The 21,383-nt window shown below is 46.0% G+C and overlaps 1 protein-coding gene across 1 annotated transcript in view; it reads right to left on the bottom strand.

Annotated features, from left to right (window-relative positions):
- ABCE1 (ATP binding cassette subfamily E member 1) overlaps positions 1 to 20,537 on the bottom strand; it is a 66,459-nt gene extending 45,922 nt beyond the window's left edge. The window contains exons 1-6 of the mRNA XM_082254586.1: positions 20,389 to 20,537; positions 9,730 to 9,815; positions 8,203 to 8,300; positions 4,457 to 4,574; positions 618 to 755; positions 415 to 484 (exon numbers count right to left, since the gene is read on the bottom strand). Coding sequence (XP_082110712.1) covers positions 415 to 484; positions 618 to 755; positions 4,457 to 4,574; positions 8,203 to 8,300; positions 9,730 to 9,815; positions 20,389 to 20,491 — 613 coding nt within the window. The 5' untranslated portion in view covers positions 20,492 to 20,537. The remainder of the gene's footprint in view (positions 1 to 414; positions 485 to 617; positions 756 to 4,456; positions 4,575 to 8,202; positions 8,301 to 9,729; positions 9,816 to 20,388) is intronic.
- Positions 20,538 to 21,383: the final 846 nt, after the last annotated feature.

Below are 21,383 nucleotides of genomic sequence, written 5' to 3'. Positions count from 1 at the left end.
ATGACAACCTCATGGAAGACAATGGCTAAAGAGACCCAAAGCACTAAAACAAGCTGCGACAACCTAAACATTAAGCGGCTCATTTGTAGACGAGGGCAGATATTTCTATCTTCTCCATTATACTCCACAGGGCTCTGGCACACTGCAGCCTGCATTTTACGGCCCATTCAAAAACAGCCACAGTATGGGGCCTGCAATGTCACACAGCAGAGTGAGCTCTGACTGTACGGGAGCCAGTCATATAACAGGTCAGTTGATTGTGTTTTGCATTTTTGTCCTCTCCCATTTTTTCAGCTATGTCAGCTTTAGATTCCTGAGGCGTGTGGAACACCAAGTTCACTTTAAGTGTGTTTATTTTTTTTTTAATTTAACAGTATGGCAGGGAATAACGTTGTGTAATGATAGAGTACTTACCCAGCTGTTGACAAACTTTAGTTTGGGTTTTTGTTTCATCTTTTCGATCTAAAATGGTCCCCACTGGGCCCTGAGATAGCAAAAATATTTTATTACATTGCATTCCATTGTAGAGTCACGTCTACCCCTTCTGAGGCAAAGACATGCAAGCTTATTACAATCATATTCCCTATGGACTGCGGCACAAAACACTGCATACACACCTTTGCGGCTTTTGGAATTTGGTCCACATACTGAGGCTTAATGATGGCTTTCAAATCATCCTCCAAAATTTTGGTGAAATAGTTTTGCAATTCTGAACCCCTGAAATAAGTCAGAATTTCTTGCCAATCTGGGGGATCCTTTTCGAGAAAAAGAAAGTAGAAGTATACACAAATTATTTTGAAAACAAGTTTTTTAAAAGTGATTGTTCGATCGCAAAACAATTTAAAAATTCATACTGTGAAAGAGTGATAACTTACCAGTACCACTGGATGGCGACACTGACCTTCGTTTTCTTACACTAGACAAAAGGATCTTCACCATTACATATTTTAGGGTGCATCTCTGATGTCTCCTACTGCAGACTGTGGTTTCAACTTCTACATCATTACAGCTGTGCAGGTACATCACAGTGACCAACAGATAGAACCACAGTGCACAGCAGGAAATGCATCAGACACCAAAGTGTAATCTTCAGCTGGTGTTGCTTTGCAACAGAGAACAATCTGAGTTATAGGTGACAGAACCAGTATTACTCCTCCTTGTCAGGGTGCAAAACCCTGACATACGCACATTCAAAAATGCCAGTGTTTAAGGTTTAAAACATGGTTTGCTATGAAACTTGCTAATCCGCACCCTAGACTCCACCTGGCCTATACACTTTCAATTTAAAAGAACTTGTATCAGATTATAACAAATATTTAGTGAAGCATTACCGTAAATAGGTCTAAAAAAAGAAGGGAGGGATATGGCGCTGCCTAAGATTTTATATATATATCAGACCAGAGGCGTAACTAGAGCCTTCAGGGCCCCGATGCAAGAAAACATGAAGGGCCCCCCCAGATCCCTGGCCGGGGCCCTTCCCTTCAAGCCCAGGGCTCTTCCCACTAATCCTGGGGCTCTTTACTCTCGTTGCATGGCCTTTTATTACGGTCCCGCAGCAGGATCCTTTCACAAGTTCTGCAGTGGGCTCCCTTCCTGCAATCTTGGGGCCTCCCCACAGTGGTGCAATGCCAGGGCCCGGTCGCAAGTGTGACTTTTGCAATCCTGGAAGTTCACCCACTGGTTTGCTACTGGGCCCCCTGGAGCATGGGGCCCGGTAGCAATCGCAACCCCTGCAACCCCTGTAGTTACACCCCTGTAGTTACGCCCCTGTATCAGACTATCAGACACATGGGAGTAAGTCACACATGTGCAAGTCTCAAGCAAGTCCCAAGTTACTGTGGTGAAAAGCAAGCAAGTCAAGTCCCTGTTAGAAGTCAAGCAAGTCAAGTCATTTATTTTGGTCAAGACACAAATCAAGTCAAAATACTGATCTACCCCAATTTTCACCTTTAAATCAGTTAAAAGTTAGTGGTCAGGAAAGGTTTTGTTTTATTTTCAACATTAACAAAATTGCCTAGTGCTTTTTTCTTGGCATATTAAATAAACACTTTGAATGCCCAAACAGCTCAAAATCCTTTGTCTGGTCATGTTTCAACACCACAGTCACTAAAAAAATGTAGTATTTCCATTGTTAAAACAGCCAGTGTCCTAAAAATCAGAACACACTGAGGTGATTTAAGTGACTGTGGTGTCAGAAACATAACAGCCACATTAATTTTGCTTTAACACATCAAAAATGCAAATATTTAATAACGTAAAAAAAAGTAAAGTCATTTCGAGTCATATGTCTAAAGTCAAAGTCAAGTCAAGTCTTTTATGAATTTTAGTCAAGCAAGTCTCAAGTCCTCAAACTGGTGTCTTAAGTCAAGTCATGTGACTCGAGTCCCCCACCTCTGAGAATATATATATATATATATATATATATATATATATACACACACACATACATACATACATACATACATACATACATACATACATACATACATACACACACATACATATTATATACACACATATACACACACAATGCACAGAATATGGGAATCAGCATAGATATGTAAATCATACAAAGAGAATGATGGTATAATTCTAACTACACCTCAAATAGGTGAACGGATGATTGTGACTGAATGATGATTGAATTGCACCTTAAATATATAAATAAATAGAACAACATGCACAAAATTACTAATAAAGTGACTGTGCAAGGTGATGTGCCAAAAAATATTTAAATAAGGTGAACAACATATACCACACCTAGTAACATATGCGTGAAAATGCCTATTAAGTGTCAGGTGCTAGATCATTCTGTACAGTAAGCCATCTGGTCCTAGTCTTTTGACAGGGAGGACTTCTAAACCTTTCCAAAGGTGAAGGGTCCAACATCATTCAGGTAATTTCCAACAAAACAAGCGGACTTACAGTGGGATAGCCAAAAGAAGCAGGGATAATCTATTCTGCGGAATAAGACTGAGGCCTGGGTATGGGGGACACCCCGACAACCCCCCCAACACACTTTCACACGAACAGACTTATGGCTGCTGAAACCAGAGAGCTCTGAACTCATACATCACCCTTAGCACAGACCCACAGTAATAGAGGGGGAGGCCAAAAAATACAGGGATTCAAAAAGACAAGATAAGACCACTTTAATATGGTATTTTCACAACGTCCAAGAAGCCTCTGATGGAGGGTAATTTCCCTGACAGGTATTGAGTCCAAATACACAGGGTAAAGACTTCTTTAGCAAAAGGTTTATACCAAACATCCCAACACATTAGTGATTATTAGTTAGCAGCACTAGACATATTTGGGGGCCTTACCTGGTCAAGGCTTGTAGGTGTTAGGCCCTTTATAACAGTTTTTGGCTACAAGGGTCCAAAAAGCTGTCCCTCTTTGGGGAAGGTCGCCTGAGTGTTCCCTCAATAATGATGTCAGGCCAAGGCACTAGGATGGACAAAGTCTAGCCCTTCAAGAAATAGCAAGTACCATCGGGCATGGAGGTGGAAGTGCCAGGTCCTTAATTTGTGTAAGGGAGTGGTAGAACTGGTTTCAGCAGACCTTGCAGTCAGGGAGTCCTTGTGGAAAGGGGGGATGCTGAGGGATATGTGGTAACACAAGGGGTTCAGCAGTATCCAGATATAAACTTCTCCTGAAGGAGAGAGCGCAAGTCTGAATGAGGTACAACTGTCAAGAACATCCAGATGCCAGGGAGGCAAACTACCCAAAAACATGTATGGATGTACAAAGATTTCCTTTTTGTAGAAGTGGGGGGGACACCTTCACACAGAACGCAGATCAGAGGGTTTAGCTGACCTCTGGATTTGAGCCCTACAGGATGAATGGTAGGCTCTGAAGGCTTATAAATATTACTGCCAAAAGTAGAAGAAGGGGGAAGTGTTCCTCTGACAGCTCTGTGAACCAGCTGCATTGAGACAGGCACAAACTGTGGCCGCTTTAGAAGGTAAGAGGAAACTGCATGTATTGCAATGTAGTTGAGTCAGATACTGCTTGAATATATCATCAGTGGCCCAACTACATAGCCAGAGTGCTCTGCACATCTGTACAGAGTGTTAATCCCACGCAAGACAAGTTTATGTGCTTGCAACAAGCATTTACTCAAAGGGATACATCAGAGACAGGGTCACACTTGAGCTGTGCCATGGCTTTAAGACTCATAAATCGCTGGTCTGGAAAGCACCACAATGCAACGCCTAGTGCCCAAAGGCCACATTGCAGACTAGCCCTGTGCTCTCAGTCCAGAGGGGTCTGCAAGCAAAAAATAGACTTTCTTTAGCAGAGCTGAACGACGAACGTACAACCTCCTAGGACACAAGCAAATGCTGGGTAGACCACAGACAACATATTATACTTTAAAGAGTATACTAGCTTTTAGCCAAACCCATTTTTCTCTTCTAATACACAAAATCAGTCAACCCTGGGGAGCACTTACATCATACTTTCCAAGATTAGGTTTTTGCTTTCCAGCCAAAATTTTCAAAGCTGTGGATTTCCCAATACCATTAGTGCCAACCAATCCTAATACCTCACCAGGTCGGGGAGTAGGCAACCTATAAAATAAAAAAATAATTCAATTGTGATCTGTGTAGATGAAATAAGTAACAGAAAACAAATACAAAAAAGGTATTGGCACCACACACTAAGCGTGTAACCAGTATAATATATTTGTATGGGCAGACAAAACTGTTAAATGAAAATTATTTGTAGCCTACAGAAGTAGGGGTCTAACAGATCCTCAAATATCCTAGCTCAGGTATTAGTATCTTACTCAGTCACTAACCAAGTATTTGGATAACGTTATTAGGTGATACGAGATTGTACACAATGGAATATAAAAATGCTACCAGGTAAACGGAAGAGATAGTAACCATAAAATGTAAAACACTACACTAAAAAACCTGCAATGGCAGACATCTTTCAGCCAATTAAGGATGAATACAAAGAAGTACATACATTTGTGAGTATCTGAGGTTTCCTTTAAAATAATCACATTTTGTTACTTTGCAGCCTGAAACGAAGACACAGTTTTTGTTTTAACTAGCTGCATTTACTCATTATTACAACTTAGAACATCCAAAACAGAATTGCAGAGTTAGAAAAAGGATCACCGCCTTGTGTCAGTATTTTGTTAAACCACCTTTTTCTTTAAATTACAGCCTTTAGTCTGTTGGGATATGTCTCTACTAACCTTGCACATCTAGACTTTGCAATATTTGCCCACTCTTCTTTGCAGAACTGCTCAAGTTCAGTTCAAATTGTGGTGACTGTTTGTGGACTGCAGTCTTCAAGTCATTACAGATTTTCAATGGGGTTTAAGTCTGGGCTCTGACTAGGCCATGCAAGGACATTCACCTTTTTCTCCAACCACTGTGTGGTCATTTTTGCTGTGTGCTTTGCGTCATTGTCATGTTGCAAGGTAAACCTTCTTCCTATTGACAACGTTCGGGCAGAGAGCAGCAAATTTTCCTCAAGAACTTGACAGTATTTTGTCCCATCCATTTTCCCTTCTATCATGACAAGTGCTCCAGTCCCTGTTGCAAAGAAACACCTCCATAACAGGATATTACCACCTCCATGGTTTACTGTAGGAATGGTGTTATCTGGATGATGAGCTGTATTGTTGGATTCCCACCAGACCTATTGTTTGGTGTTGAGGCCAAATAATTACATTTTAATCTCATCTGACCATAACACCTTTTCCCATGAGACTGCATGTGACCTTTCTTAACCACTTGCCGACCAGCCGCCATAGCTTTACTGTGGCAGGTCGGCTCTGTTATGCGAAACGACGTACCTGTACGTCGCTTTGTGTAATAGATAGTGGGGGTGCGCACACGCACCTATTGGCCAGAGAGAAAGCCAATCAGCGGGTCTGGCGGACGCGATCACTCCCCATGACAAGGCAGACTTGCTGTTCTGTCAGAAATGAATACAGGGATCCTCTGTCCCTCCTATTTAGGAACACAGGTCTCTCTGTTTATCCAGTGAGTTGATCCTCAATACATTTAGAAAGCACTCCCTAGAACAGTGATGGGGAACCTTGGCACCCCTGATGTTTTGGAACTACATTTCCCATGATGCACAACAACACTGCAGAGTGCATTAGCTTTGATCTCCCTAGTGTCAACCTCTTCCCTGCCAGTGTCATTAGTACAGTAACAGTCCATATTTTTTAGCACTGATTACTGTAGTAATGTCACTGGTCCCCTCAAAAGTGTTAGGTGTCCGATCTGTCCGCCACAATGTCGCAGCCCCGCTAAAAATCGCTGATCGCCATTACTAGTAAAAGAAAATAAATAAAAATGACAAATCTATCCCCTAGTTTGTAAAATACACTTATTGGGATGTTGTTTCCCAAAAATATATGGCAGAATACATATTAGCCTAAATTAATGAAAAAAAATAGATTTAATTTTTTTTATTGGGAATGTTTTATAGCAGAAAGTAAAAAAAAAATGTTTTTTCCTTAATTTCCGCTTTTTTTTTTGGTTTATAGCGAAATAAAAACCGCAGAGGTGATCAAATACCACCAAAAGAAAGCTCTATTTGTGGGGGAAAAAAGGGACATTTTATTTAAGGCATTGCACAACCACGCAATTGTCAATTAAAGTAACCGTGCCGTATCACAAAAAATGGCCTGGTATTTAAGAGGGTAAAACCTTCCGGTCCTTAAGTTCCGCCCAAAAATGGAACTTACGCTTAAAGGCCTCCTCCCTGGCTCCTGTTTGTGAAACTTAGCTTTTTTGGGGAAGAGGTCGCCCAAGGTGTTTGGAAGCTGAAAAATCTAGAAGACTTCGAAACCAGTCACAGAGCGCAGCACCACTCGCGAATGCAGTGGGCACCCAGCTGTGAAGCCGCAAGTTGTCACAGCCGGGTGCCCATAGTAGAGATGCCGGCGCTGCCGAAGGAGGACACGGGGTGAGAGCTGCTGGGGTGAGTACACCGCTGGATTATGGGACAGGTGAGTGGCTGTTTTTTAAAAGTCAGCAGCTACACTTTTTGTAGCTGCCGACTTTTAACAAACAAAAAAAGGACTAGACTTCCACTTTTAAAAAGGAGCAGCTTTTTTCTTGCAACCCTCCCATAAGCCACATTTGTGGAGAATTCGTGATATTGTCACATGTACACAATGACCACTCTGTCGTAAATTCCTACAACTGCTTCAGAGTTGCTGTAGGCCTTTTGGTAACCTCTCTAACCAGTCTCCTCCAGGCCCTTTCATCTAGTTTGGAGCGACGTCCTGATTCAGGGAGGGTCTGTGTTGTACCAAATACCTTCCACTTCTTAATTGTAGACTTCACTGTGCTCCTAGGCATTGATAAAAGCCTTTAAAAAAATGTTTGTATCCATCTCCTGACTTGTACCTCTCCACAACTTTATCTTGAAGATCTTTTGACAGTGCCTTGCCACCTATAGTTGATTCAGTTGCACTACCGGGGACTGAAATGCTCTAGGAAAGCTCTTTTGCTGAGCTAATCAAAATGACCAGAGCTGATCACAGTTTAAAGTCAAATGGCTGTGTGCTATTGAGAAGGTGATTAGCTACCCCGATTGAGTTTACAAGTCATTTTTATTAAGGGTGGATCCTTTTTCCAACAGCGATTCTGTTTTTTAAGTTTTTCCTGACAAGTTAGGATTATATCTTTCACTTGGATGTTAAAAGTTGCACAGCTGGATAAGACAAAAACGGTGTCTTTATTTCAGGCTACAAAGCAACAAAATGTGATTTTAAAAAGGGAGTGATTCTTTTCTATACCCACTGCTGTATAATACGCAGGACACTGATGGGCAGACTGACAGCCCATACATATTCAAATCTGTTTTGCCATAACAGGCATTCCATACTTGCATATGTACAAATCCATTTCTTCCAAGAGATCAAATGATCATAAGCAGAAAAAAAAAATAGTCACTGTCAAGATCATGCTGTTATTTTTGCCCAAACGTTTGCTATAACACATCCAAATTTGACCAAGGGCCCATGTTAATGGACAAATGCATTTGCACTTTTCACGTTCATTTGAAACACTTCTGGGATCACTCAAAATAAGTGTTGCATTTGACCTGCTTCAGCTGCTTTTGAATTCCTATAAGAGTCATATCATATAGAAAGAGAAGCAAAAAATTACATATTGACACAGGTCCTTATATTATAGGGACACATTTATCATTACTTACCTGTGAAGCTTAAAGGCATTGGCACAATATCGGTGAGTGGTTTCTTTTTCTAGGTTGCTCGGCAGGTTAACAATGGACAAAGCTCCAAAGGGACATTTCTTTAAAAAAATAAAATTAAAAAATAAACACAAATGCTCATGAAGCAGCAGTCAGCACACTGATGTCAGGACATGTTCTAGTTTCAGTATCAGTGCAGTTCAGTGCCCCCTAAAGCCTTTGCTGTTTCCACAAATGTAGTGCAGATTAAGGAACACCACTGCTTCCTTTCCACAATGCAATGCCTAGTGCCAGAGTGACTTATCAGCAGCCTAGTGATGCCATGTAGGGGGCAGAAAGAAAATTTGATCTTGGCAAATGAGGAGTGGTGCTGTACTTAGGCCATGACCAATTCTTCAGCCAGACAAAATGCTGATGCTTAAAACCATATTAAACACAAAAACAAAAAATGTAATATATTGCAGCTTACCAATCTTTACACGTGGTGGCTACATTCATTTTCTTTGTAGGCCTCATGCACACAGGACATATTGCTAACTCTCCTAGACTCCATTCCTCATGGCAGCAGCGTTTGGGCAGAAAAATGCTTGATGCTTCTAAACGCATGTAGTGCATTTGAGGTGCGTCAAGCTCTGCATTAGCCAGAATAATCATTTATTCTGGCCATTGAAATGAATTAACACCCAAGCGCTAAATGCGCCTAGCGTTTACATGCATGAAGCTATTTCTCCGCCAAAATGCCGCTGCTCCAGGAGGCACTGGCTGTGGGATTTGTTTTATTTTTCTAAATACCTATGTCTGCATGGACACAGGCTAACATGCAGGGGCATTTAAAGGAGAAGAGAAAAAAAAACCCAGAAAAACAACAAAAAACAAAAACAAAAAAAAAAGCCAGAGTCACCCAACAGCCACATTAAATTGGCCAGTGTGCATGTGGCCTTAAGCTTTTCATCTGGTGTTCTGAATTCTGGATGAAGTAGTAAATGACATACTTTTGGACAACAGCAATGTAATTCTGGGGAGAATTTAGATAGATCTGACTAACAAATTGAAGCCAAACTCTAGCTAACACTTTAGGTATGTAGTTACAGCACACCCTTTATATTTCTTTTTGAATTTTTAACTGAAAAAGCTGAACATTGTAAGCATCCGTGTCGATAGTAAATGGTTTGTCTCAACCCTTTAACTGCTAACTTTTCTGAACAGCTTGGTCTGTTAATTTGTGTTGAAAAAGAACAGATTTACTGTCTGGGTCACCAGGTGAAAAAGCACCCAAAAAAAAAAGAAAATTAATGCAGCCACCATATCTAAGGATTGGTAAGGTGCAATTTTTAATACATTTTTGTTTTCAGGTTTATACCACTTCAATGGTGTCAGCTACTTGCTGATGATTAGATTGGGACTTTTGGTTTTAGAAAAAATTTAATTTTAAAACTAATTAGCTATGAAAATTAACAATGCAGATTCGTTTTCTTATCCTATAAATAAAACATGTTCACAAACATGGGATCCCTACCAAATTAAAGTTACCTTGATACAGATACCACATCCGATGCAGAGTGTTTCTGAAATCCATACAATCTTACTCTGTGGAGTGACCTCAATGCACAGTTTTCCTAAGATAAAGAATCAAACCAATCATTTTACAAGAACTTAGTTTTAAAGAAAAAATGTAAGAATGAAAACATTGAAGCACTGATTATCTAAATGAGTGGCAAGAAATATATCTTGAAGGTGTATCAAAGATTGTGAAAACAAAGTCTACAAGTTACATAGTTAGTCTGTTTGAAAAATACACACAAGTCCATCCAGTTGAACCAATTGAAGGGGGAAAAAAAAAAAAACAGAATTTTTGTAAAATCTTACCGTAAAATTCCTTTCTCTGAGTCCTCGGAGAGTCGCCGCCCACTCATACAGTCTTCACCAATGGGTATTGACCTTTTATCCATAGGAGCAAGCTAGGCATAAGACTTGTTAAAAACAAAGTAATTTACATAGACACACCTATGGGGGCTGCCCCACTGGTCCAATACCCCCCTGCTATCAGCCATCCCAACTCAGCTTGGTAGCAGTTAAAGTCCAAAGAACCCCAAATAGAGGTGCGGGGGCGGCGACTGTCAGAGGACTCAGAAAAGAATTTTACGGTAAGATTTTACAAAAATTCTGTTTTCTTTTACGTCCTCTGACGATCGCCGCCCACTCATACAGTCTTCACCAATGGGATGCCCCAAAGCAGTGTAGACGTGAGGAGTGGGAAAACACAACCGTCAGAAAGGCAACGCAGCACCCACATCAGAGAAGGGAACCTTACATGAGCAGAAAGGTATCCTCTGGATAATAAAAAAGCGCAACTGGAGCAACAACCCAGGAAAGCAAATAAAAACAAGGGGAAAACAACCCCAACAATCAGGGACCCGCAAAAGGTACTGCCGCACAGAGAACTTTGCGGCCAAAGGAGGCATCAGCTGATGCTAGAACATCAAGTTTGTAGAACTTTGAAAAAGTGTGCACTGACGACCAAGTCGCAGCCTTGCAAACCTGGGCCACCGAAGCCTGATGCCGGAAGGCCCATGACGCACTCACTGCTCTGGTAGAGTGCGCCTTAACAGGGAAGGGCGGAACCCGCTCCCTAATCAAATAGGCCTGTACAATCATCTGTCTGATCCATTTTGAAATGGTCGACGCAGACGCAGCCATACCCTTCCGAGGTCCCTCAGGAAGGACAAAAAAAGAGAATCCGACTTCCGAAAGGATTCAGTGGACGACAGGTAAACCCTGATCGCCCTGACAACATCCAAGGAATGTAAGGCAACCTCCTTAGGATGTTTAGGATTCGCACAAAGCGAAGGCAAAACAATGTCCTCATTAAGGTGGAAATCAGACACCACCTTTGGAAGGAAGGACTGGTTTATGAGCCACCAGGTAAGGGGAGCGGCAAGACAAGGCCGCCAACTCCGACACTCTGCGGGCAGAAGTGATCACCACCAGAAAGGCAACCTTTTTTGACAGCAGAGGCAAAGAAATGTCCCTGATGTTTTCAAAGGGAGGATGTTGCAAAACGGACAGAACCAAGTTCAAGTCCCAAGGAGGTAGAGGCGCCCTCCGAGGAGGGGCCAAGTGACGTACACCTTGAATAAAGGTGCAGATCAAAGAGTTAGACGCCACTGGGCGCTGAAAAAGGACCGCCAGTGCAGACAACTGGCCCGTAAATCGTGGCCAAAGCCAGGCGCTGGTCCACACCATTTTGTAGGAAGGCTAACACCCTTGCCACTGAGTAAGAACGAGGAGAGAAGCCCCTGGTTTCACACCAGGCAAAATAAGCCTTCCAGGTACGGTATTCGATCTTACCGGACGAGGCTTTCCTAGCCTTAATCAAAGTAGGAATGACCTCAGATGAGAGACCCCTGTCTCTCAGGACCTGGCTTTCAACAGCCATGCCGTTAAAGCCAGCGACTGTAAAGCAGGATGGAAGATCGGTCCCTGAGACAGTAGATCGTCTCGTAACGGTAGCCGCCATGGAGGCTCGACGGCCAGTTGAATGATGTCCGCGTAACAGGACCGGCGTGGCCAGTCCGGGGCCACCAGAATCACCAACTTTGGTTCCGAGACCAACCTGCGCAGGAACCTGGACAACAACTGAATCAGGGGGAAGGCTTATATCAGACGATACCAAGGCACCACCAGCGCATCCGAGGCGTCTGCCAGAGGATCACGCGTTCTTGCCACGAACCTTCCCACCTTGTTGTTTAGCCGGGACGCGAACAGATCCACATCCGGGGATCCCCATTTCGCACACAGCATTTGAAACACTTCCGGGTGCAGGGACCATTCCCCCTGGTCCAGGGTCTGGCGGCTCAGATAATCGGCCTGCCAGTTCTCCACACCTGGAATGTGAACTGCTGAAATCGCTGGGACGTGAGTCTCGGCCCAAGACAGAATACTGGTCACCTCCTGGGCCGCCCGGGCACTCCTGGTGCCCCCTTGGTGATTGATGTAAGCCACCGCATTGGCATTGTCCGTCTGCACCTGTACAGGGCGGCCCTGAAGACGACTTGACCAATGGAGCAGGCACAGCCTGATCGCTCTCAATTCGAAGATGTTTATCGGTAGAGAAGATTCCTCCACCGACCAAGTGCCCTGGGCAGACAGGTTGCCCAGAACGCCACCCCAGCCCGACAGGCTGGCATCCGTGGTAATCACCGTCCACAGCAACGGCCGGAAGGATTTCCCCTCCGCTACAGCCGGGGACTGGAGCCACCACAGAAGATCCACTCTGGTTTGGCGACTCAGAGACACCCTCAGGTCCAAGGACTGAGGGAGCCTGTCCCATCTGGCCAGTATCTCCGCCTGGAGAGACCGCGTGTGAAACTGTGCAAATGGTATGGCCTCGAAGGCCGACACCATCAACCCCAGGGACCGCATACAGGTCCTGAGAGACGAGGACTCGTTGTCCCTGAGGGACCTGACCTCGTCCTGCAGGGTCCGGAGCTTGTCCTCCGGCAGAAACACCTTCGCTTGGGCGGAGTCCAGGACCATCACCAAATATGGGAGATGAACCGAAGGAGACAAAGTCGACTTCTGAACGTTGATGGTCCACCCGAACTCCTGGAGCGTCTGAACCGTAGTGGACAGATCGCGCAGCAAGTTCTGACTGGCACTCGACCTTAACAGGAGATCGTCCAGATATCCCAAAATCGCAATGCCCTGGGCCTGTAACAGGCCCAGAACAGGAGCCAGTACTTTGGTAAACACCCTTGGAGCCGAAGCGAGACCGAAAAGGTAACGCCACAAACTGATAGTGTTCCTCCGCAATATGAATCGGAGGTACCTCTGATGACCCTCAAATATGGGGATGTGTAAATACGCATCCTTTAGGTTGATAGAAGGCAGGAAATCTCCCGGACTCAAGGAGGCTACCACCGAGCGGAGTGATTCCATGCGGAATTTCTGAACGCGCACAAGGCGGTTGAGAGCTTTCAAGTCCAGAATCGGACGCACCTTGCCCTCCTTTCTGGGCACAGTTAACAGATTCGAGTAAAACCCCCGAAATCTGTCCCAATGTGGCACCGGGACGATAACCCCCTGGGCGAGGAGATCCTGTACCGCCCGATGAAGAACTTGCAACAGATCTGGGGTCAAATGAAGATTTGAGGGAAAGAATCTGTCTGCCGGTCGCGAAAAGAATTTGATCTTGTAACCTGAGAGAATGATTTCCTGATCCCACCTGTCCGGAATCCGGAGCAGCCAAGGTTCGAGAAAACCGTGCAGACGTCCCCCCACCCCTGGGACGGGTGAGGGCGCCCCTTCAGGCAGTGGCGGACTGGGCCGCCGCACCAGCCTGGGCAGCTTTTGGCTTGCCCGCCCAGGGGTTTCTCTGGCCACCCTGGCCCTTGAAGGGTTTCCCCTTGTCCTGTGCTTTAAAGGCACGAAAGGACCCCTGATTTGGCTTAAAGGAAGGGCCCTTCTTACAGCGGTAGAACTTGCCCCTAGGATTCTGGGGCAGCAGAGTGCTCTTGCCCCCAGTGACTCCTTTAACCAATTCGTCCAGGGATTCCCCAAAAAGACGAATCCCCGCATAAGGGATGTCAGACAGAACGTCTTCCTGGAAGTCTGGTCGGCTGACCAGCTCTTAGCCAAATCCAAGCGACGGTTAAGTGCCGCGACACCAGACAGGCGTGCTGCTAATGGGACCTCATCCAAGGCCGCGTCACATAACTGCTTGATAAATCTGGTCCACAATCTCCAAGGTAGTAGGGGGGGCAGAATCAGCCACGAGGGTGCGCTTAAGCCCCCTGGTCCAATCTGCCACCGCATGAGACACCATGACGGAGGCGAAAATAGGTTTCAGCATGGAACCCACCACCATATAGGCATGGCGGGTAAGGGATTCCAGCCTCCTATCCGTAGGGTTCCTAAACACCGGAGAATCCTCGGTGGGTACCAGAGTGGCCCTGTTCAATCTGGACACAGTATGATCCACTTTAGGGGCCACAGACCACCGCAAATCCGTAGGAGACGCAAAGGGGTAACGGAATTGAAACCGTTTTGGCACCACAAAATTGCGCCATTGTTCATTCAGTTTCGCGAAACTCAGCGGGGCAAGGAAACACCTGCGCCGCCTTTCGGGATCTGCAGGTAGCAAAAGAGGACCGCTTGCCCAGAGGATTGGGCTCATCCTCTAAATGTAGTGCATCTTTTACAGCAGTAATCAGTGCAGCCATAGCTGCGCGTTCTTCGGCCGTCCCAGTGGGGGAATCATCCCCCTCCTCATCCTCCGCCTCCCCTTCAGACTGGGAAGAATGAGACCCTTCAAGGGGCACACTATCTACGGCAACCATGTCAGACTCAGAATCAGAGGAGCGAGAAAACCTAGGCCTTTTTCTAGAATCCCGCTCAGCCAACAAAAGATCCACCTTGGACGATAAAGTTGCAAGTGCAGCAGTTAGTGCAGCCTGAATCATCAACCAAAGCTGGGGGAAATTTGCTGTCCTGGGACTCCATGAGAAAAGTTTTTTTTTGGTACTGGCCCTTTAAGTGCACGGCGATCCCACCGCAGTACACCGCTATGAAGGACTATACTGATAGACCCCGCAGGCAGGAATGAAACTGATAGCCAGAGATATTCCCCACAAAACAGCAAGACAGACCCCCACAAGTGTTACCACGCTTGCCTGGCGATCTCCTCTGCATGAAAAAGGAAGTGATGTCAAACCGCATGAGGTTGAACTGGATTCAGGCTAAGGGAAAATGGTTGCCCATAGAAAGCCATGGGAGGCTCCGGGAAAATGGCCACCGACGTGTATAGAAAGAGCCTAAAGGCGCCAAAATACACTACATACATAGCTGCAGAAGTGCCCATAGTGAAGCCAAAAAGCTGCCCACACCTAAAATGGCGGACCCGCGGTTTTTAACCCTGCAGCGGCCGCCGCACATGTCTGCACCCCAACACACACAAAATAGTGGCACTCAGGATAGGGACCCCCACAACCCCCCCCACATAGCGTTCCAGACGCGGTAGAGCCCCCGCAGGGACCGGGAATAAGGGAGCCCCGAACGCACAGACATGAGGGGATACCACAGACATCAGACTGCCATCCCCAGACAGAATGTACTTACCGTACCCGATGGCTTGGGCGCCTCTCATCGACGGGAAGCCTCCCACCCCAGGCGGTGGGGGTGCCGTCAGCCAAAAACGCAGGACGCTAGCAAAGCACAGAACCGCGGTTGAGACGTCCAAGCGAGGTGGCTACCTCGCGGGCTTTCATCCCTGAGGACAGGGACGGGTCGTTTGCGAGGCCAGGGGGTACGCATAGCCTGCTAAATGCTCGATGGCGGGCTGGGATTCCATAAGGCCCTCTGCCCTGGAGCACCAGGACGACCAGTGCGACTCCCAGTTCCGCAACGCCGTCGTCATCCGAAGATCTGACTAACTAAACGCTGACAAATAAACAGCTAGTAGTGCAAAGAAAAACACATTTGCAGAAAATAAAATCATAAATAGAAGAAAGGCTGAGACCGTAGCCCCAGCACAGGGAAGCCTATCTTACTCCTAACAAGGCAGAAGACAAACTGAGTTGGGATGGCTGATAGCAGGGGGGTATTGGACCAGTGGGACAACCCCCATAGGTGTGTCTATGTAAATTACTTTGTTTTTAACAAGTCTTATGCCTAGCTTGCTCCTATGGATAAGAGGTCAATACCCATTGGTGAAGACTGAATGAGTGGGCGGCGACTGTCAGAGGACGTAAGAGAAATATATATTTTTTTCCAAACTTCAGCCTTTTTTCACTTCTAGTGCAAAAAACAAAAAAACCCAGTGGTGATCAAATACTACCAAAAGAAAGCTCTATTTGTGGGGAAAAAATATATATATATTGCTTGAGTACAATGTTGCATGACAGTGCAATTGTCAGATAAAGAAGGGCCAGGGCATTGGGGGGGGGGGGGGGGGGGGGAATCTTTTTAACAAACACCATCCCTGTGGACAGAATTTACACTATTTTAATTTAATTGCACATAATGTTGCTGTGCCACTCAGTCTAAATCAGAATAAAGTTAGGTTGCAACTTGTGTAGGAGTGCACTGAGGTGCATCTTACTAAGATCACGGGAATCCCTTCTGCCACGATCCTGTGTAGGAGTTTTGGCAGAAGTTTGAGAGGAGAGAAGGCGTAGATCAGATTATACTGACCCCACGGGGCCACCAGCGTATCTGTGGCGTCCGCCAGTGGATCCCTTGACTGAGCCACAATCCTCTGCACCTTTCTGTTAAAGCCGAGATGCCAACAGATGCACCTCAGGGATGCCCCACCGGAGACACAGTCAAAGAAACACCTCAAGATTAAGGGACTACTCCCTGTGGTTCAACACCTACCGACTGAGGTAATCCGCCTACCAATTTTCCAACCTGGGAAGGTGTACGGCGGAGAGTGCTGGAATGAACCATTCTGCCCACCTTAGAATGCTGGCTACCTCCAGAGCCGCCAGGGCACTTCTTGTGCACCCTTGGTGATTGACATAGGCCACGGCATTGTCTGATTGAATGCGCACTGGGCATCCCTGAAGATGATTAATCCAATGATCCAAACCTAGTCTGATCACTCTGAGTTCTGGAACATTGATCGGTAGTCTTGACTCTTCCAGCATCCAGATCCCCTGAGCAGAATGCCTGCCGAGGACACTGCCCCAGCCGGACAGGCTGGCATCCATGGTGACCACTGTCCAATACAAGGGGAGAAGACTTTTCCCAGGCAAAGCGCCGGAGAGCAAAGCCACCATATCAGGGACTTCTTTGTTCCCCGACTCAGCCGGATCTGTTTGTCCAGAGACTGTGGAGCCTTGTCCCATTTGGTCAGAATCACCCTTTGCAGGGACCTCGTATGGAATAGTGCAAATGGAACCGCCTCGAAGGTAGATACCATCAGGCCCAGCACCCGCACGCATTTCCAGGGGGATGAAAATTTGTTGGACAGCAGGAGGCAAATTGCAGTCTGCAATTCCTGGAGTATATCCAGAGGAAGGAGCACTCTGGCTAAGGCCGAGTCCAGAGTCAGGCCCAAATAGTCCAGCTCTGTGGACAAAACCGAGCAGACTTCTGCAAATACAGAATCCAGCCGAACTCCCGCAGAGTTCGTATTGTGATCTCCAGGGTCTCCACCAAAGCAGAGGGGGACTCCGCTCACAGAAGGAGATAGTCCAAGTAGCCCAGTTCTGCGATCCCCCGTTGGTGTAGGAAGGCTAGCACTGAAGCCAACATTTTTGTGAAGACGCGAGGAGCGGAGGCGAGACCAAAGGGTAACGCCACAAACTGATAATGCTCCTCTCCCACAGCAAAGCGGAGAAAACACTGGCGACTGGCACATATTGGAATGTGAAGATAGGCATCCTTGATATCTATAGAGGGGATGAAATCCCCCTGATGCAGGGATGCCACTACTGTTCAGAATGGAGTACATTCGAACGTCTGTACCCACACAAAGCAGTTGAGCGTCTTGAAGTCCAGGATTGGGAGCAATTTGCCTTTCTTCCTGGGGACTATGAACAGGTTTGAGTAAAAACCCTGAAAAGGTTCCGAAGTCGGAACCGGGACAATCACCCCTTGAAGGAACAGATCTTGTACCGCCCTAAACAGACCCTGTAACCGGTTCTGGGACAGGCGCAGGTTGGAAGGAAAAAAAAAAAAAAAAAAACCTTGCCGGGGGACAAGAGCAAAACCCGATCTTGTAGCTGGACCGAATGACTTTGTGGACCCACTTATGTTATACAAGGGAAGTCCATGTGTCCAGAAACCAGTGAAGACATCCCCCCACCCCGATACGTGTGCACCTTCATGCAGAAGTAGCCTTGTCCGTGGGTCTGGAGAAGCCCGCTCTCGGCTTGCCAGACCGGGTTGGTTCGGTTCCTTGCCCTTAGTAGCCTGCCGAAGAAAAAGTACTCTTTCCCCCTGTGAGACCTTTAATGAGGTCATCCAGGGTAGCTCCAAACAAGTGATCTCCTTGAAAGGGAAGATCAGTCAAGGCCTTTTTTTTTTTTTTTAAGTCTGGACCAGCATATGAGCCAAAAGACACGCCAAAGGACCACCGCCAAAACAGAGATGTGAGCCAAAAGGAATCACAGATAAACTGCAGCCCTGGACCAGCTAGCCTGCCAGCTCAGCAAAGGCAGGGGGGAGCTGTTCTCCCTCCGGGTCACGGCGTAGGAGCTTAGCCCACTCGGTCAGAGTTTGCGACACCAGGGAAATAGAATATAACAGCCTCATTGCCAAACCAGCTAAGGTGTACATAGTGCGGGCCACAGCCTCTACCTTCCGGTCAGCCAGGTCCTTAAAGGCTGGGGACTCTGCAACTGGAATCATAGTTGCCTTGTTTATTTTGGAAACCGGAGGGTCCACCACTGGTGGGAGAGTCCACTTTTTAAGAAGGGACTCCTCGTAGGGGTAACACCTAGTAAAGTGTTTAGGAACCCCACGGGGACGCTTTGGTCATCCCCACTCTTTAGTGACAATTCTGTCAAAATAAGCAGGGAAAGGAAGCACCTTTTCTGCTGTGGACGGCTTGTGAGTGCCAAAGGGTCCTCTATCTTCAGGGTCTCACGCACAGATACAATCAGTGCATCCAGCAGCGCCTTTTCATGCGTGGTCGCAGACGTGGAGGAATCATCCTCACTATCAGAGGTTTCCAGGCGCGTGGTCGCAGACCCAGAAGGGTGACCCACATCCGGCCAAATCAGATTGAGGATCTGATGAGACAGGTGAGGCAGGGGAAGGCGGGGCACGTTTTGCTAGCCCGTCGCCCGCAAGCCACTTCCACCTGGGACACTAGGGACTCCAGGACCGCCGTCAGTGCATGGATGAATGGTTGTTAAAAAGCACTTAGGGTGAGCAAACTTTTCAGGGTGCTTCCAAATCACTAAAGCAAGTGCGAGCACAGAAAAAGTCTTTGCAAAGAAAATGTCTCTACATGGCTGGAAACTGCTCTGGTAGAAGGAACAAGCTGATCCTCCAGTTTTAGAGTGGCGCGTACTGCATCAATTAGAGCACAAATAGCCTCCTTTACCTGGGAGTAATGGCAGAAGACTGACACCTCAGTGGCAAGCTCATCCATCAACAAGTGAAGCAATTCAGAATCAGTCTCTGAGGTTGTTGGATTAGAGCACACACTAGCCGTCCCCAAGATGAGAATCTGCACATAACTGGCTGATAGAGTCAAAAAAGTCTTGCATAACTATGGTAAAAAAAACAAAGATAAACACAGCCTCCGCTCATGACTGGATGATCTTAACCTTAGTCCATCCCCGAAGATGGGATAGACTCAGAGCAGAAGACAACATGACTCCAGGCTGCAGAGGCCTGCACCATCAATTCAAATCTGCAGGTAGCCCAACCACATGGCAATGTAATGCATAGGTTTAGCAAGACAAGGCCTCAAGTACTTACGGAATTCAGACAGCTGGTGGCAATTGAGGGTCTGCGACTGGAGGTGGCAAAAGTCACTGTAGGCGGGCAGCAGGAACCGATCGTAAGCTGAAGTTCTATGTGGCTCTTTGCAAACAGGAGTGTGGGAAATGTTTCTATGAACTGTATAGTAGTAAAGTGTACCCAGCCCAAGTAAGTCTTCAGAAACAGAGCAGGTGCTGTGGCAATGCCATCAGTTTGGACATGGAAAGTGCTCTACAGCTAACCTTTATCAGAATGGATCTAGGAAAGAAGAACCCGGTCCATCCTCCCAGGACACTAGCAAAAACTGAGGCATGCAGGTAGTAGGGGGAAGTTATCCTGAGCTGGCCTACTGCGATTGGTTGCCTGTGTAAGCAGCAATATAACCCAAAAGGTTAAAGACTTGCTGTGTCCTTCACCAGATGAGAAATAAATACATCTAAGTAAAGCATTAAGAGCATAGTTTTCCTAAATAAAAAAGTAAAGCTAGCCATAGAATACGATAGATGTGGAGAGGTCAGCCCATTGCCATTTCTTAGGAGACTTCCAATGAACTGAAGATACACACATCTGGTAAACACTTTCTGTCGCTGTCAGTAGAAAAGCTAAAATCTGAGTATTAAGTGCTTGCAAAAGTCAGAAGTGCCTGTGAATATTCCTCTAAGCATCCCCAGATAGTCTCATCCTCTCCTCCTAGGGATCATCAGACCGTTTAGTACCACCTTTATATACACATTAATGTTTCTATCCACTTACCCATTCGTACAACAGGGCAGCTTTTCTTGCACTCTTGACGACACTTCTTTGGCTTACATTTGTCATGATTAACAATAGCTATTCTTGTTAACTTGTCAGCCATCTTGAGGGTGTAGTATTTCCAAAGAGATTTGCAACAAGTTTAAACCCAGACCTAAAAAAGGTGGAAAAAATATATTATTACAGGGCAGCCATTCTCAAAACTGTGAGATTGCACAGTGCTAGAAGCTACTGCTAGCAAATTCTGGAACCTTGCTTAAGTCTGATGTCACCAAAATAAATCACAATATACGTATTTTTGCCTATCTTGCTGCTTAGGAGTAGCCGTTATGCAGATGAAGACGGAAAATTAGATATAGCGCCTGAGAAGAACTTTAGTCCTTAGTATTTGCCACTATAGCAAAAGTGTAAATCAAGGCCACACTCTGAGGCTGCATTCACATGCGAGTGTTCAGTAGCTTGAAGCTACAAAATACTCAAAAAAAAAAATTCTCTCTATGGTACCTGTTCACACCCAGGCACCACACAAAAATTAGATTTTTTTACTTACCGTAAAATCCATTTCTCTGATGTTCATTGACAAACAGCGCCTGGTATTCATAACCATTGGGTTATACTACCTCCTACAGGAGTAGGACACTAGGCAGAAAAAAAATTCTGGTTACACCCATGGGCAGTCCCAGGTATAGGAAATGTATATGCAAATATGTATATGAAAAGGTATATGCAGGGATGCCACCACTGTGCGAATGGACTTCATCCTGAACGTCTGCACCCGCACAAAGCAGTTCAGCACCTTGAGGTCCAGGATTGGACACACCTTGCCTTCCTTCCTGGGAACTGTAAACAGGTTTGAGTAAAAACCTTTAAAAACGCTTCTAAGTCCGAACCGGGACCCTTGAAGCAACAGGTCTTGTACCACCCCAAACAGGCCTTGTAAACGGTTCGGGGACAGGCACAAGTTGGAAGGAAAGAACCATGCCGGGGGATAAGAG

Source organism: Pelophylax lessonae (genome assembly GCF_965119305.1).
Source record: "Pelophylax lessonae genome assembly, chromosome: 1".
Classification (NCBI taxonomy): Eukaryota; Metazoa; Chordata; class Amphibia; order Anura; family Ranidae; genus Pelophylax; species Pelophylax lessonae.
Note: the sequence above shows the minus strand (reverse complement) of the source record. Positions and strands in the feature narration are given on the sequence as shown.